The sequence below is a fragment of the Pogona vitticeps genome, chromosome 9 (genome assembly GCF_051106095.1).
Source record: "Pogona vitticeps strain Pit_001003342236 chromosome 9, PviZW2.1, whole genome shotgun sequence".
Taxonomy (NCBI): domain Eukaryota; kingdom Metazoa; phylum Chordata; class Lepidosauria; order Squamata; family Agamidae; genus Pogona; species Pogona vitticeps.
The window spans coordinates 26833099-26847289 of record NC_135791.1 but is presented as its reverse complement, the minus strand read 5'-3'; the positions used below and the strand labels follow the sequence as shown (position 1 = coordinate 26847289).

At 46.0% G+C, this 14191-nt stretch overlaps 1 protein-coding gene across 1 annotated transcript; it reads left to right on the top strand.

Moving 5' to 3' along the window:
* The first annotated feature begins 2338 nt into the window (after window positions 1-2338).
* Window positions 2339-9288, top strand: LOC110075785 (cytochrome P450 2G1-like). The gene is made up of 9 exons (XM_020787323.3): window positions 2339-3036; window positions 4662-4824; window positions 5101-5250; window positions 5714-5874; window positions 7019-7195; window positions 7475-7616; window positions 7865-8052; window positions 8292-8433; window positions 8681-9288. The coding sequence occupies exons 1-9, from the start codon at window positions 2365-2367 to the stop codon at window positions 8860-8862; spliced, it is 1977 nt and encodes a 658-aa protein (XP_020642982.3). The 5' UTR covers window positions 2339-2364; the 3' UTR covers window positions 8863-9288.
* Window positions 9289-14191: the final 4903 nt, after the last annotated feature.

Below are 14191 nucleotides of genomic sequence, written 5' to 3'. Positions count from 1 at the left end.
ACCTCATTTCTTAACACAGACCTTATATATTTCTTTACAAATGTTGCTGCTTACATTTCCAGGCTCCCTTTCCAGGAACAGGCGAGGCAGCCTACAAACATCGTTCCAAGTGGATTTAATAGACGCGTGAAAGCAAAAAAGTGTGCTAAAGTGGACGCTTTGCAAGAATGAGGAATCACACCTTTTCAATCCGCACTGTAGAGGTTGCCCAGATCGGCCTCCAAGGGAGGGGGGTCTCTGGTCTTTCCTCCTTGCTCTGCCCCTGCTTCCTTGCTTCCCCAGGGGTCGCCTTGGCCAACCGAGCGTGCTGGGAGGAGCTGCACCTGTCCTCCCTCTCTGTCTGGAGGTCTTTTGGAATGGGGGGGGGGAGAGAGGAGTGCATCCAGGAAAGGCCCCACTTCCTGCTGGCAGGATTGTCCTGTAGAGCCAGGTCTGCCCCGTCTCCTCTCCTGCACTGGGTGAAAAGCAGCACCAAGACCTCCTTTCAGGCCTGGCCAGGAGACCATGCAGCTCTGTCACCCATCCAGACAGCAAGAGGCAGCGATTGTTCCTTCATTTCTTTGCACCATACCATGATGCTCAAATGTGTTTACGTATTTTGTCAGTATAGGCAGACTCACACCTGAAATGTAGTTGAGGGAATTATTTCATCATCTCCAATCTCAACCATTGTTGGTAACGAAGGGAGAGTCATTTGCTGATCAATTTAGCTCTTTGATGAGAAAGGGCAAGTTCTCCTTTTTCATTCAGCTGGAGCAACCAAGGTCTGGGCCCACCTCTGACCCCAAACCAGCAGGCTGGGAATTACATCAAACAAGAAATGAGAGTGAGAGTTAAAGCTTGGAAAAAACATGTTTGCTCACAGTTAAAAATGGCACCGCCAGACAGAAATGCCTCTTTGAAGAATCATCTGAAATTCTGGGTAGGTGCATAGGGTATCCTATCCCAACTCCACACAAAATGGTTCACAGAAAACATCACCTAGGCAGGGGCTCAGTCGCTGAGGGACCCGTGGCGGAGATCCCCTCCAAACCAGGCAGACCTGAAACTCCAGAGCCTTTCACCCTGTATGCACCACAAAGACATACACACACACACACCTGAGACCTTCCCTGCTTAGAACAACTGTGGCAGCCTGGGGATTGATCTCGACATTGAGACCAGCCATCCTGCTCTAGCAGCACACCTAGTAAGAAGGGCACCTGTGGAGGTGTCCAAGGTCCAGGTGGCAGGCTTGAAAACTCTCCCTTGAAGCCTAGAAGAGGGAGAAGCCCTGAGCCGGGTGGTAGAAGAGGTCCCAGGACAGCCCCATCCAGGGTGAGGAGCTGTCCTTGGTGCTGAACCCCCTCATTGCCCTTCTGACTCTGCTCTGCTCTGGGGTCTTCACAGACCCACCCTGAACGTGACATATAGGAAGCTTTCCTCTCCATGTAAATATTAGCTAGTGGAGCAAAGGAAATCAGGATCTTAGTGGAGACTAAAAAGTACGCCAGGGTTGATAAGACTCTCTTCAACACTTTGTATTTTTGGAACAACAGTGCAAACTTGGTGTGACTTCTGTCCATTCATAGCTTGGGAGGGAAGCTTCCAACATGTGGCCTTCTGGGGTGCTCTTAGGCCAAAATCGGTCTGCTTTGGTGTCCAAGGCCAGCAGAAGAGGGACTTCCTTCCTTCCAGTTCCTATTTGTTGCCTGGTGTCTATAACGTGGCCTAGGGGTTTCCAGCGGCCCCTACCAGGTTGTACCGTGGGCTACAAGAGGGAGAGGGGTGGCCGATACTGGCAGAAACAACACAACCAATGTAGAAATGTACAACAGGTTTCTCATCAGTGCGTCTGTGAACCACTGATTCAATTTTGATGATGCTGAAAGCATACATTTAGCTAGCCTTTCAGTGATGATAGGTCTATTTTTAAATGGGAGCCAAACAGTAAAATTTCTTTTAAAAATCTAGTTTCTCTCCACCCTATCTATCATTCTGATCCAGATGGTTACATCTCTCACACCCATACATCTGTTGTTTACTTGGTGAAGTAAGAATGATGTGTGCATCTTATTTAAAGAGGTTGTTCATCACCTTTCTAGCCACTAGGACTGTCCCGGCAATGTCCAATAGAGTAGCATAGTTAAAAACTGATTGAAAACATTCAAACTCACTAAACTAAAAAACAGATTTAAAGCACTTTTATTTTAAAAAAAATTCAAACCAATCTAAAAAGGCCAGTTTTTAAAATGCACTGCTCGAGATCAAAGTCCCTTTGGAGCAGTCCAGCTTTACACCTCTGTCACAAGGGCAAGAACCTGTATTTCCCTAGAGGTGATTCCAGCATCTAAGGAAGAATTTGGCCCTCGGTCTTCTCCCACCATGGGCACGCCTGCGCTTGGTTGTAGGCTCTTGGCTTGGGCCAAAGTAAAAACTCTTATCCTCCTTTTGAGGAAAAAAAGGCAGTTCGCCACTGAAATGCAATTAGAATTGCACCTACACAACATTACTATTGTTGCTGGTGGTGATTTGTTGTATTTGTTGCTTTTTACAGGGCATTGCTTTGGTTCCCAACCTTCCATATTCTCAGGATTGAGGAAAATAAACAGACTTTCCAACTGCAGGCAAACAGGACATAAATCTAGAGCTCCTGTGGGTCGGACACTCACAATACTGATTAACCACGAAAGGGTTGATCAAATTTGGCTCCCGTTTCCAGGATTATGCATTCAATATGTTTGCCACACACAGTTATATAACACAGAAGGCGGGGTCAAATCCAGACCCATTAAAACCCAGAGAACCCGAGGAAGATGGGACAAGTGCCCACACTTTGGAAACAGACTCGAACCAGTTCTGTCCTCAGCCCACGGCATGGAGGTCTCCAGTGCTGTCACCCTCTTCTTGGTCACTTACTTCTGCTTCCTGGTGGCCATTTCTCTTAAGAAGAAGCTGACACAACGGGGCCAACTGCCCCCTGGCCCCACTCCCCTGCCTTTGATTGGGAATTTCTTCCAGATCAAGTCATCGGAAACCTTGAAATCTCTCCTCAAGGTGAGTGAGCGTCTGTTGGAAAGGAAGTAGATAAAGATTCAATGAGACGCTGGGGCGTGTCTCCTTATGCACCTTCCCTCTACTTGGCTTGTTCTGTGGAGGCTTCAGTGGATCCATCCTTTCTCTCTCACTTTGACCCCACCCCTCCACAAGTGTGTGCTTGTTCTTTTCCTCTCGTTTCCTAGCTGTGCTTCCCCAAGCCACTCCAACCAAACCCTCACAACCATTTGTCTCTCTTGTCTTGTCTGTCTGTTTATCTGTCTTCTTCTTTTGCTTTTTTTTTTTTTCCTGATGTGGACAGTCCATGAAGAAGAGGGAAGAAAAAAGAGACATAAAGAGAAGTAGGAAGAACAGCTCTTGGTCCATTTAGTGATGGGTAGGGACGAGGTGAGGGATGTGGTGGTGCTGTGGTCTAAACTGCAGAAACCTCTGTGCTGCATGGTCAGAGGACCAGCAGTCATAAGATCGAATCCACATGGCGTGAGCTCCCGTCGCTTTGTCCCAGCTCCTCGCCAACCTAGCAGTTCGAAAGCATGCAAATGCGAGTAGATAAATAGGTACCACCTTGGTGGGAAGGTAAAACGGCGTTCCCTAGTCATGCTGGCCACGTGGCAACAGAAACTGTCTTCGGACAAGCACTGGCTCTACGGCTTGACAACGGGATGAGCACCACCCCCTAGATTCGGACACGACTGGACTAAAAATGTCAAGGGGAACCTTTACCTTTACCTTTAGGGTCGAATGGAGTAGCCGTCTGCTGTCTTTTCACGGGAAGTACTTGGAATCTTCCACCTGAAACCTCTCCATAGAATGATTTCTATATTTTACATGGAAATAACAGCAGAATAAGAAGGAGGAGGAGGAGGAGGAGGAGGAGGAGAATTAATTTCCAAACAGATCTTTTGTAACAAATGTTCAGCATTCAAATATGAAGTCCTTCCAGTTTTCAGGAAATGTAACAATATGCAGGTTAAGTACTATGCTTGCAAATTTTACTTCAAGAAGCATCTCAAAATCATGAATCAGTGTAATTCTAAGGTATTTCAGGGGAGGTCCTGCTTGTATAATTGAGGTGCCTTTTCCCCAAAAACAGCTTGGCGAGATGGGGTTGATCAGGAAAAAGGTAAGTGGGGAAAGGGTTAAGCAGGACATTCTAGTTGGGTTATTATTCTGGAGAAAATTGCTCTCATGATTCCAGTCTAAGACTGGAAGGCAGTCTCTTCCCCATCAACCCACAGGCTCTGTAACTGAATGGGAACTGTGATCGGAGATTCACTCCACTTCGGACAATGGTGTTTCAAAAGGGCAGAATGGCTATCTGCCTACAATAATGCCTCACACAATGTCAAATACACAGAACTGTCCTGAAGGATCATTGACAAGGCATATGGCCAGTTCACACAAGCTTAGTCAATAGCGAAACCTTCTATAAAAGCCAAACCGGGGGGGGGGGCAGGATTGTTTCCAAGTACTTTGCCAGTGTTTGATACAGGAAATTTCTGAACAATGTGGCCACCATGAAATCATGTGCTGAATGGCTTCTTGGCATGGGTCACTTCTCTCTGGTTAAAGAAAGAAGGGAGAGCAGGTTGTCCAATGAAAACAGAATGTCTTCTCCTTTGCAGCTGAGGGACAAATATGGCCCGGTCTTCACCGTCTATTTTGGAAGTCGTCCGATTGTGGTCCTGTGTGGACACGATGCTGTGAAAGAGGCCCTGATAGACAAGGCAGACGAATTCAGTGGGAGGAAAACCAACCCGACCTTGGAGAGGACCTTCCAAGGATATGGTGAGATGACCCAGCTGCACCCTCTGTTTCCTCTTTTTCCCAGTTGCTGTTCCATTTCTTTCCTCTTTTATCGACTGTGTTTTGTGCTGCCAAGCTGGAAAAAAACTGACAATGAACCAAATAGGACTTTCAAGATAAGTGAGATATTTCAGGAGTGGTTTTACCAGTTTCTCTCCAAAAGTCACTTTCCATGGCTGAGCACGGATTTGAACCCTGTTCTCCAGAGTCCTTGTCCACCATTCAATCTACTACACCACACTTGAAATCTCTTTCTAGGGGAGGCCTTTTCTAACGGAGCGCGCTGGAAGCAACTGCGCCGGTTCTCCCTCACCATCTTGAGGAATTTTGGGATGGGGAAAAAAACCATTGAGGAGCGGATCCAGGAAGAGGCCCAGTTCCTGCTGGAGGAATTTAGGAAGACCGAAGGTGAGATGTTTTGGGGGGGTGACAGGGAGGGATTCAGGCCCATCTGGCCAGGGAAAGAAATGCAAGCCTAGAGCCAGGAAAGGCTGGGCTGTGGAAGGTTACCACTAATATCACCAAGGTTGATGACAACTTTAATTATGAAGTTGGAGGACAGGAGAGAAGGATTGTACTGTAGATGGAAAGTGTTATTGTATATGTGACAGTAATTATGGCACTGTAGTATGATGGCAGAAGAGTAGAAAGGAAGGAAAATCAAAATGTAGATGGGAGGGGGTTATTTATTCAGTCACTCCACATTCACTCATCCCTTTTCTGATTTTCCAAAGTTGGGTCCAGATGGGTTGGACTACAACTCCCATCATTGCCAGACGTGTAGAAAGCACTGGATGGGGCTATGCCCTTCCAAGCACTGCAGAAACCTTCAGGCCAGTGAGTCTCCTTTCTATCCTCTCTTGCACTCCAGAGAAGCCCTTTGACCCCACGTATTTCTTCAGCCGGGCCGTCTCCAACGTTATCTGCTCCATTGTCTTTGGAGATCGCTTTGACTACGAAGACGAGGAATTCCAGTCCCTCATGGAAATGATGAACAACAGCTTCCGGAAGATGAGTGACACTTGGGCCCAGGTATCCCAGCATTCACTGGGAGGGGAACAAGTGCTGCCCCAGACATAAAGGATCTGGTCTCTGAGAAACAGGTTTCATAAGTGCACACCTGTATGGGCCTCTTTGTATGCATGCACCTTTTCATAGGCCAAAATCCCATGGTCTGCAGTGCCACCACATCCCTACCACATATGGTAATACATGCCAATTTCTTCATCACATTTCCAACAGGCCTTAGAATAGCCTGAATTTATTATATTCTATTTCACCAGAGTCTTATACCACCTTAAACTAATTTTTTTCCCTTTATTCTTACCAACATTAATCTTAAAACTCTCATCCTCCAAATTTTTATCCAGCCCTCTGCTTTAATTTCTGTCTTTATCATTTTCCCAAATTGATTTCAAACCTTCTGTTTCTGTCTCTTTTTCCTCTTGTTCTAAAATTAGGTGATAAATTCTACTTACTACTCCTTTCCTCAAAGCATCTTTCTGCATGTCTTCATGTGATGATAGAAATTGTTTGCACTTAGTACATTTTCTACGTTTGGCATTAGTTTTTAACCATTCATTTGTCCAACTATCTAACTGGATATAATTATACAGTACCATGATAATTTATTAGTTTGAAGTTTAACTATAATCTGATCCTTCATTCTCAGTTTAATCATCCAATCCTTCAAACTGGCAACTTTTTTTGTCCTTAAACATATCAGATAAACCCTTCAAGTTTGCTGGGAAATTTTCTATTTTGGTCACTAATTTTAGTGGTGAAGTAAAGGGACACAACTTATTTTTATTTTTGTTCCAGATATTTAACATGTTTCTTAAAAAATAGTTATTCACCTGATTGATTGTACAGTATTTCTTTTTATTACATTAAACAAATATTTTCAATATTCCCATTTATTTCTGAAGATTCCATATCCCACCAAATTAACCTTCCTTTGTTGTATATATCTCCAATAAATCTTAACTGGTTCACTATATAATAATTTTTTTTATATTAGGAATACCTAAACCTCCATTTTTTGGTGCCTTATACCAATATATTTTATTTATTCTAGATTTTTTTACGTTGATTACAAAATCCATTAATTAATCCCTGCCAAAATTTAAAATCTTCTAATTGTATTGTGGTTAACTATATTTTTAATGCTGTGAAGTTCTACGACATCTATGCCAGTTTCCTCCAGTACTTTCCTGGACCCCACACCCAAGTTTATGACATTCTGGAAGAGATGAGGCTCTTTATTGCCCGGAGGGTGAAGCAGAACCAGCAGACCTTCGACCCCAACTGCCCACGGGACTTCATTGACTGCTTCCTCATCCAGATGGAAAAGGTACGGAAAAGGATCGGTCAGTTGAAAGGTGGTAGGATAGTGGACACCTTCTGACCGGGAGCCAGAGAAGCCTATGAGCACCAGTTTGCTGACATCTGCTGTAGGCTTGTGTGATTTTTTAATTGATAATTTGTACACACAAAGGAGAATTCCAGAAGCCCTCACCACTGGGCATGCTATCTGAGGCTTCTCGGAGTCGAATATCTAAATTAGCTATCTCCTGTATAGCTCACCATCGTTCCTTGAGCTAGATCAGTTTTATTTTTATTTTGCTTTCAGGAAAAAGACAACCCAGCTACAGAGTTTAACCTCAAGAACCTGGAGCTCACCACCCTCAACCTGTTCTTTGCCGGGACAGAGACGGTCAGCTCCACCCTCAGATACGGCTTCCTGCTGCTGATGAAATATCCTGAGGTGCAAGGTGAGGGAGGGGAGGGAATACATGCAGTCCTCTCCACTCCCCGTCCAGCTGTGTCTGGGTTCTTGGGAAGCCCCAGCCTGGGGTGGTGGGCTAAAGCTCTCCCCCATTTTCGGTGCTCCAGCCAACAGCATTCAGATGTAAACCATCCGTCCCAAGAGGGGAAGGCCCAGCCGTGTTGGAGTTTAAATGTTATGGCTGTTTAGAAATGAGCAATCTGAGGAACTAATCTTATCGATTACGTTTGACAGCCAAGATGCATGAGGAAATTGACCGAGTGATTGGCCATAGCCGGGTCCCCAGCATTGAAGACCGGAGCCGAATGCCTTACACAGACGCCGTGATCCATGAAGTGCAGAGGGTCAGCGACCTCATCCCCATGGGGCTGGCTCACATGGTTATGCGTGACACAAAATTCAGAGGCTACCTCATCCCACAGGTATGGATGGTGGGCAGAGCTCACAAATCCACACAGAGCGCACCTTCAATCAACCCATAATTTTCTGAAGATGCTGGATATTGTGGGGGCAGATAAGTACATTAGAAAAGATGAGTGATGAGCTTTCTCAAGGAACTGGCATATTAGGAACTGAATATTCACGTCAAGAAATACAGAGGTTTGGGGCATGTGGAGAGCTGGGATGTGGCCTCACGTGAACCCTCGCTTGCCTTCCGCAGGGAACCGAAATCTACCCGATGCTCAGCACCGTCTTGCACGACCCCACCAAGTTCAAAACCCCCAATTCTTTCAACCCAGAGAACTTCCTGGATGAGAACGGGCGCTTCCTGAAAAACGACGCCTTCGTGCCTTTCTCCTCAGGTACAGCCCTCCTTAGCAGTGGGTCTCCATGGAGCAGGAAAATCAGATGTAGCCAGGTGGGCCCAAGACAGGATCCCTCTTCCATGCTGGAGCGAGGCCAGCTAGGAAAAGGAGAAAGAAATCCAGAGCCTTTAGCGCCAGCTTAGAGTCCCTTGAGGGAAATTCTTGAGATTTCTGCAGGAGGTGTCCTCATCCCCAAACCCCCCAAAGTCCTTCCTGGCTGACTTTGCTCCTCTTTCCTTCTCAGGGAAGCGGATCTGTCTGGGAGAAGCCTTGGCCCGCATGGAGCTCTTCCTCTTCTTCACCACCATCCTGCAGAGCTTCCGGCTGAAGCCCCTCGTGGCCCCCCAGGACATCGACACCACTCCCCAGGAGAGCGGCTTTGCCAACATCCCACCCTCTTACCAGCTCTGCATCGTCCCACGCTGAGTGAGGAGAGACCAAGGCTGATCCTCCCAGTCACAACACTCTTGTATTGATCAGATTCTGACTTCCACAGGGGCAAGACCAAGTTCTTGCTCTCTTTTCTGGTTCTTGCAAATGTACTGTATACATATGGGCATGCATGAGAAGTGTGTGTTTGTGTCTGTGTTTTCAAACTGGCTGCTGTGTTTTACCCCTTCCCCCCAGATGAGTCCTGTTGAACTGGTGTGCTCTTGGCAGCCAAATTGGGAAGGGGGAAATCCAGTCCTTCTTAATATTCCTTTGGGACCCATCCTCACCTTTCCTATTGCCTTCCACATGCAAAGACGTTGATGCCTTTTGTACAGTATGTTTTCCTCTATATATCTCTGTGTTTACAAGCCTTAATAGTGTCTTGAAATTATAAAATTAAAAGCAATATATTTCACATTTGCTTTTGGTCATTTGCTCTGTTTAATCCTATGGCCTTGTCTTTTATTTTGTCAACTTTATGTCTGCCCAAGTTCCCCCAGTGCTTGAGTTGAGACTGTGGGATGAAGTCCAATAGTCTCTTGTATCCAAAATATGCTGCATGTAAAGATGACACATTGAAATAATTAAGACTTAAGTTGGTTATGAGCATTTTTTCTTTCTTTGTAGAAATCTTTGAAACAGAGGCTCAATGGCCATTTGCCAGGGAGGCTTCACAGATGTGGGTTTCCTGTGTTGTCCGGGGTTGTACTTGACAACCTCTGGGGTGTTATGCAACTCTATGATTTCAAGAGGAAGTCTGAATCTCTGCTACAGAAATGGAGCTCCAAGAAAAAAACAGATTTGTTTTTGAAGGGAGGTGTGTTTGTTTGTTTGTTTGTTTGTTTGTGGTCTGTTTGTGCCCACAGGACTTGCCTTCTCTCCTCCTCCTCCTGGAAGACCAAAAGGACAATGTAAGGGCAAATGAGGAATGAGGAATGCTTCCACAAGATCTGAAATGCCTACAGATTTTCACAATCATTCTGAATCATTGACTTTGTCCTTAGGTTGTTCCTTAAGAAGAGAATAAAACCCTGAAAACACAACCCCTACTGACTCAACAAGTTGGAACTCCATGACCTAAAGATCTGGTTGCAGTTTTGTGGTGGAAACTGTTCTGTGTTTGGGACCCACCAGTACTTTTTCTACACATTGCTGGGTTGGTGGAACTGAAGAGGGCTCTTCCTGGATGTCTGGACACAGATTGAATATCAGGGAAAGTTTCTTAACTGTTAGAGCAGTACGACAATGGAACATAATGACCTTGGGAGGTGGCGGGCACTGCAACGCTGGAGGTCTTCAAGAGAAAATTGGACAACTGTCCATCAGATCTGCTTTCATTTGGATTTCTGCCTTGAGGAGGGGGTTGGACTCGGTGGCCTTAGAAGCCTGTTGATTCTGTGATGATGAAACTGGCCCTTCTGAGAAGGGCTCCAAGCCTCAAGAGATTTCTCCAGAAGAGGCATCCAGGCCTCAAGAGATTTCTCCAGAAGAGGCATCAGCTGCCTTCTACGTCTCCAGACATGCCTGGATATAGTCCCCCTCTCTGTTCCTATCAAGTAGTTTAGGAAAGACAACTTAAGAATAACTTTTTGTGGATTTACATAACATGATTAAGCATTTCTCTTTCCAGTGATACAAAAGGGTGTTCCTTTGGACCAGTGCCACAAGAGATTGTGTTACTTGCCACTTATAGGGTGGATTCTCCAGCACTAATCCCATCTTTCCATTTGGCTTTTGTTCTTTACAGCTCCTCTGCTTAATTGTTTGCTTAATTTTTTTCTTCTTCTGGGAGTGGAGGACTGCTCAGAGATGTTTGCTTGCTCTGAACAGCCACATGAAAACAAACCTTTGAGGTCCTAGATTTGTCCTTTCTTTGATTCTTCATGTTGTTTGGCATCTAAATATCCAGCTCAAGCCAGGATCCTACCCGTGACTGTAGCTAGATATATAGACGCCAAACAACATGAAGAATCAAAGAAAGAACAGATTTCTTTCTTTTTTTAAAAGAATACTGAAAATAAAATATTGAAAATAAAAAGGCAAGTGAATGTTATTTAGTTGTTTAAATGTAATAACTGCAGAATGGGAAGGGACCAGATGGTTCATTGAATTCAGACCCCCCCCCCAATTCCAGGAGGCACCGGTGGGGAATTGAACCCCCAATCTCTGGCTCCCTAGCCAGAGACCTGAACCACTGAGCAGATGTAGTCATGGTGAAGATGCTTGCACACGAGACAGGTGAAATTTGGTAGATGAAGGCCAGTGTTCTGTTCCATAACTCCACCAGCACAGCAGGAGTAACATCATCATCAGTGGCAGGTGAGTGCTTATGAAACTGGCCCTTTTTCAATTTTGGGATACACTTAATTCACAAGCAATAAGATGAAGCTGTATGCACCCTAACACTGGGAAAAGAAGTACAGTATTTACTAATTGACCCCAATTTGCCACTGCTGGTGACATCTCATCTGCTGCGCTGGCGGAGCTAGAGATCAGAACGTTGGCCGTTCCATTTAAGAGCATCATTCTCAAGATCTGGCAACCAAGACTGTCCTATCTCCCCTTGGTCTTCTCTTCCAAAGGCTAAACACACCCTAGTTCCTTCAGTCTTTCCTCCTAAGGCTTGCTTTCCAGTCCCATGATCCTCCTTGTTGCCTTCCTCTGGAACTGGTTCCAATTTATCAGCATCCTTCTTGAAGTGTAGTGTCCAGAACTGGACATAACACTCAAGTTCTGCTTCCTTCTTCCTGGGTTTTTCCACCCAGGTGTCAAACCTTCTTTGGGAAGGGAAGGGAGAACATCCATACATTTTGCAAGGAAAGCCAAAATTGAAGCAATCTTATTCCTGGCAATAAGAAAACATAATTATGAAAAGAAAACATGGGTACTGTCCCAAAGCTCGTGTTTTGAAAGCCATGCAAATATCCATTAAAAAACAGAGCAACTGTTTGAAGGGAACCCCAGCATGCTGGCTCTTGTCCACATAACTTAGCTTCCCTTCACACCCTAGTAAATATTAGTCAGTAAGAATCAAGTGTTTGAGGTTTAGAGACAGTCAACATTTTCCCCGCCTAGGCTTCTGTTCGCAAGGGGATCATGTGATGGATGGGGCAAATAAGCACGAGAGAAAGAACAACCCTCACAAAAGAGAATGGAAGGGAGCTTTTCATACCGTGACAAAAGTTGCATAAGCTCAGCTGACCTGAGAGAAACGAGATCTCCTTTTACATAACTACTGCTGCAAAGCCAACCTCCCACCTGCTTTTCTGGTCTCAGAAGATCGTGGTCAAACTCAGGCATGACGGTTGTTGGTGCTCCTCCCCTCATATTGATTTAAAGATTTATATGCATTCTTTGTCTGCTAAAGAAAAGAAAAAAAGTCCCAAGAGGTGAGGAAACCCTAGAATCCAGCAAGCGATGATGTTTGCTAAATACCCATCACCTGTAACACCTCTGGAGTTGACCCAAATTTTCAGGGGCAGGCAAAAATTCTCCTCAAGGCCTTTTGCAAACATGCCTCTGTGCAGGGCCAAAGGAGGCTCACCCTCAGAAGCTGGAGGGTGTCGACCAGACCAGATGGGCGGGATATAAATCAAATAAATAAATAATAAATAAATAGAAATGTTCTTCAGGCAGACCTTTGTCAATTTATTTGAAATTGTCCTTCTGCTTACCACTCCATGGCCAAAATTACAAAACAAGGCAAGCCGGAAGGTCAATGCTAGGAAGTGCTGCTGTGACCGTCAGATATTCTTCAGCCCTTATGGAATTCCCTCATTCTAATAATGACCTGAGAAAGCAAAGACGTCCATGGTGTCTCAAAAGACCGACAAGCCACCTGGCCCAGAATGTAGACTCCAGCAGAGAGCGAGCTTAGCTAGCAATGAATAACAATGGACTGTTGTTGTTGTCTCTGTGTGACGCTGAGAGAAGATCTCCACCTTCCTCCACAGCAGAGGTGGCCAAAGGTTGAGGTGAGCACAAGGCGAGGGACCCTTCGACCAGCAGGTTCCCATGAAAACCTGACGTCTCTTAGGATTGTCTGCAGAAAGCAAACACCTGTCCTAGTTCTTGCACAGGCGGCAGTCTTGCCACCTCCACCCAGAGATGCCTGCCTAGGAGGGAGGAGGAAGAGATGGCCCCTCTGCCCATCACCTCTGCCTTCTGGGACTATCCCAGCTCTGAAGGCAGAGGCGATGGGCAGAGAGGCCATCTCTCCCTCCGAAGGCAGCACTCTAGAATATCAGCTATCTTTTGTCAGATTCTCAAAGTGGGTAACCCAGGTGTTCCTGGACTAACACTCCCAGAAGCTTTCGCCACTAGCTGTGCTGGCCAAGGTTTCTGGAAGTTGCAATCCAAGAATATCTGGGGAATCCAAGGTGGGGAACCCCCGTCCTGGAGCATCCACACAGACAGTTTCCCCTGGGCAAGGGGGCACCTGGCCCCTCTCCCTCCCTCGTTGCTTTCTTTACATAGAGTGCAGCACATGCAAAGAGGAGAGGTTCCTGCTCACGAGGAGGCCCTCCACAGACACAGGAGGGCCAGAAAGTCACAGTTCTTGCTGACATGGAGAGCCTCCGTCTCGGTCGGGACCTGTCCTCCTTCCAATACATTGCATCCTGCATAGGAGAAGGTGATCACAGAGGGGTTAAGGCCAGGCACTGGATCCAAGTAGCTTGCAACTTGCAGGCTGGGCTCACAATGGGCTTGACAATCACAATGTCAAGAGTTACCTAGAGGGGTGAGAAATCCTTTGGGGGCCATTTGGACCAGTCCTGAATCCACAACGCCACTGTCGTTTGGTGGCTTCTCCTCTCAAGACCAGTAGCCCAGCGGAGCTACTTTGGAATTTTCCCTCCGCTGGGTGGTGAGAGATTACCTTTTCTCCCAGAGCCACCTTGTGGAGGCTGCAGATCCCTACAAAGACATGAAGGAGATGCGGGCAGGTCTTGCTCTTGCCCTGCCCATAGCTTTTGCATCACTGACTTGCACCCATGGCAGTCTGTCTGAGAGGGTGCCTGCACTATACAGCCAGGTCAGTCTAACCCGCTTCATGCTGAGGAATCTTGGGGTTTATGTATAACATGACATTCACACAAAGCACATGGACTCTGTTTTCTAAGCTTGGCCTCTCTTATTCCTGGGCGGATCCTTCTCCTTAAACAGGTCGAGTAGCTTGTGCACACTGCATATGACCTCTACCAGAGAGTATTGCAGGGGTGTTTGCAAAGGGAAAGGCCAGGACATCCTTCTGCATCCTTGGCACGTGATGGGGTTCGAGGCAAATGAAAAAAAAGCAGGAGAAAGTAATGCTGAAGAAACG

Excerpts from the sequence above, each read along its gene's own strand:
- LOC110075785 (XM_020787323.3), top strand. The coding sequence starts at position 2,365 with ATGGGCACGCCTGCGCTTGGTTGTAGGCTCTTGGCTTGGGCCAAAGTA. Across the intron at positions 5,251-5,713 it reads GGAATTTAGGAAGACCGAAG|AGAAGCCCTTTGACCCCACG; the intron begins GTGAGATGTTTT and ends CTTGCACTCCAG. Across the intron at positions 5,875-7,018 it reads TGAGTGACACTTGGGCCCAG|TTCTACGACATCTATGCCAG; the intron begins GTATCCCAGCAT and ends AATGCTGTGAAG.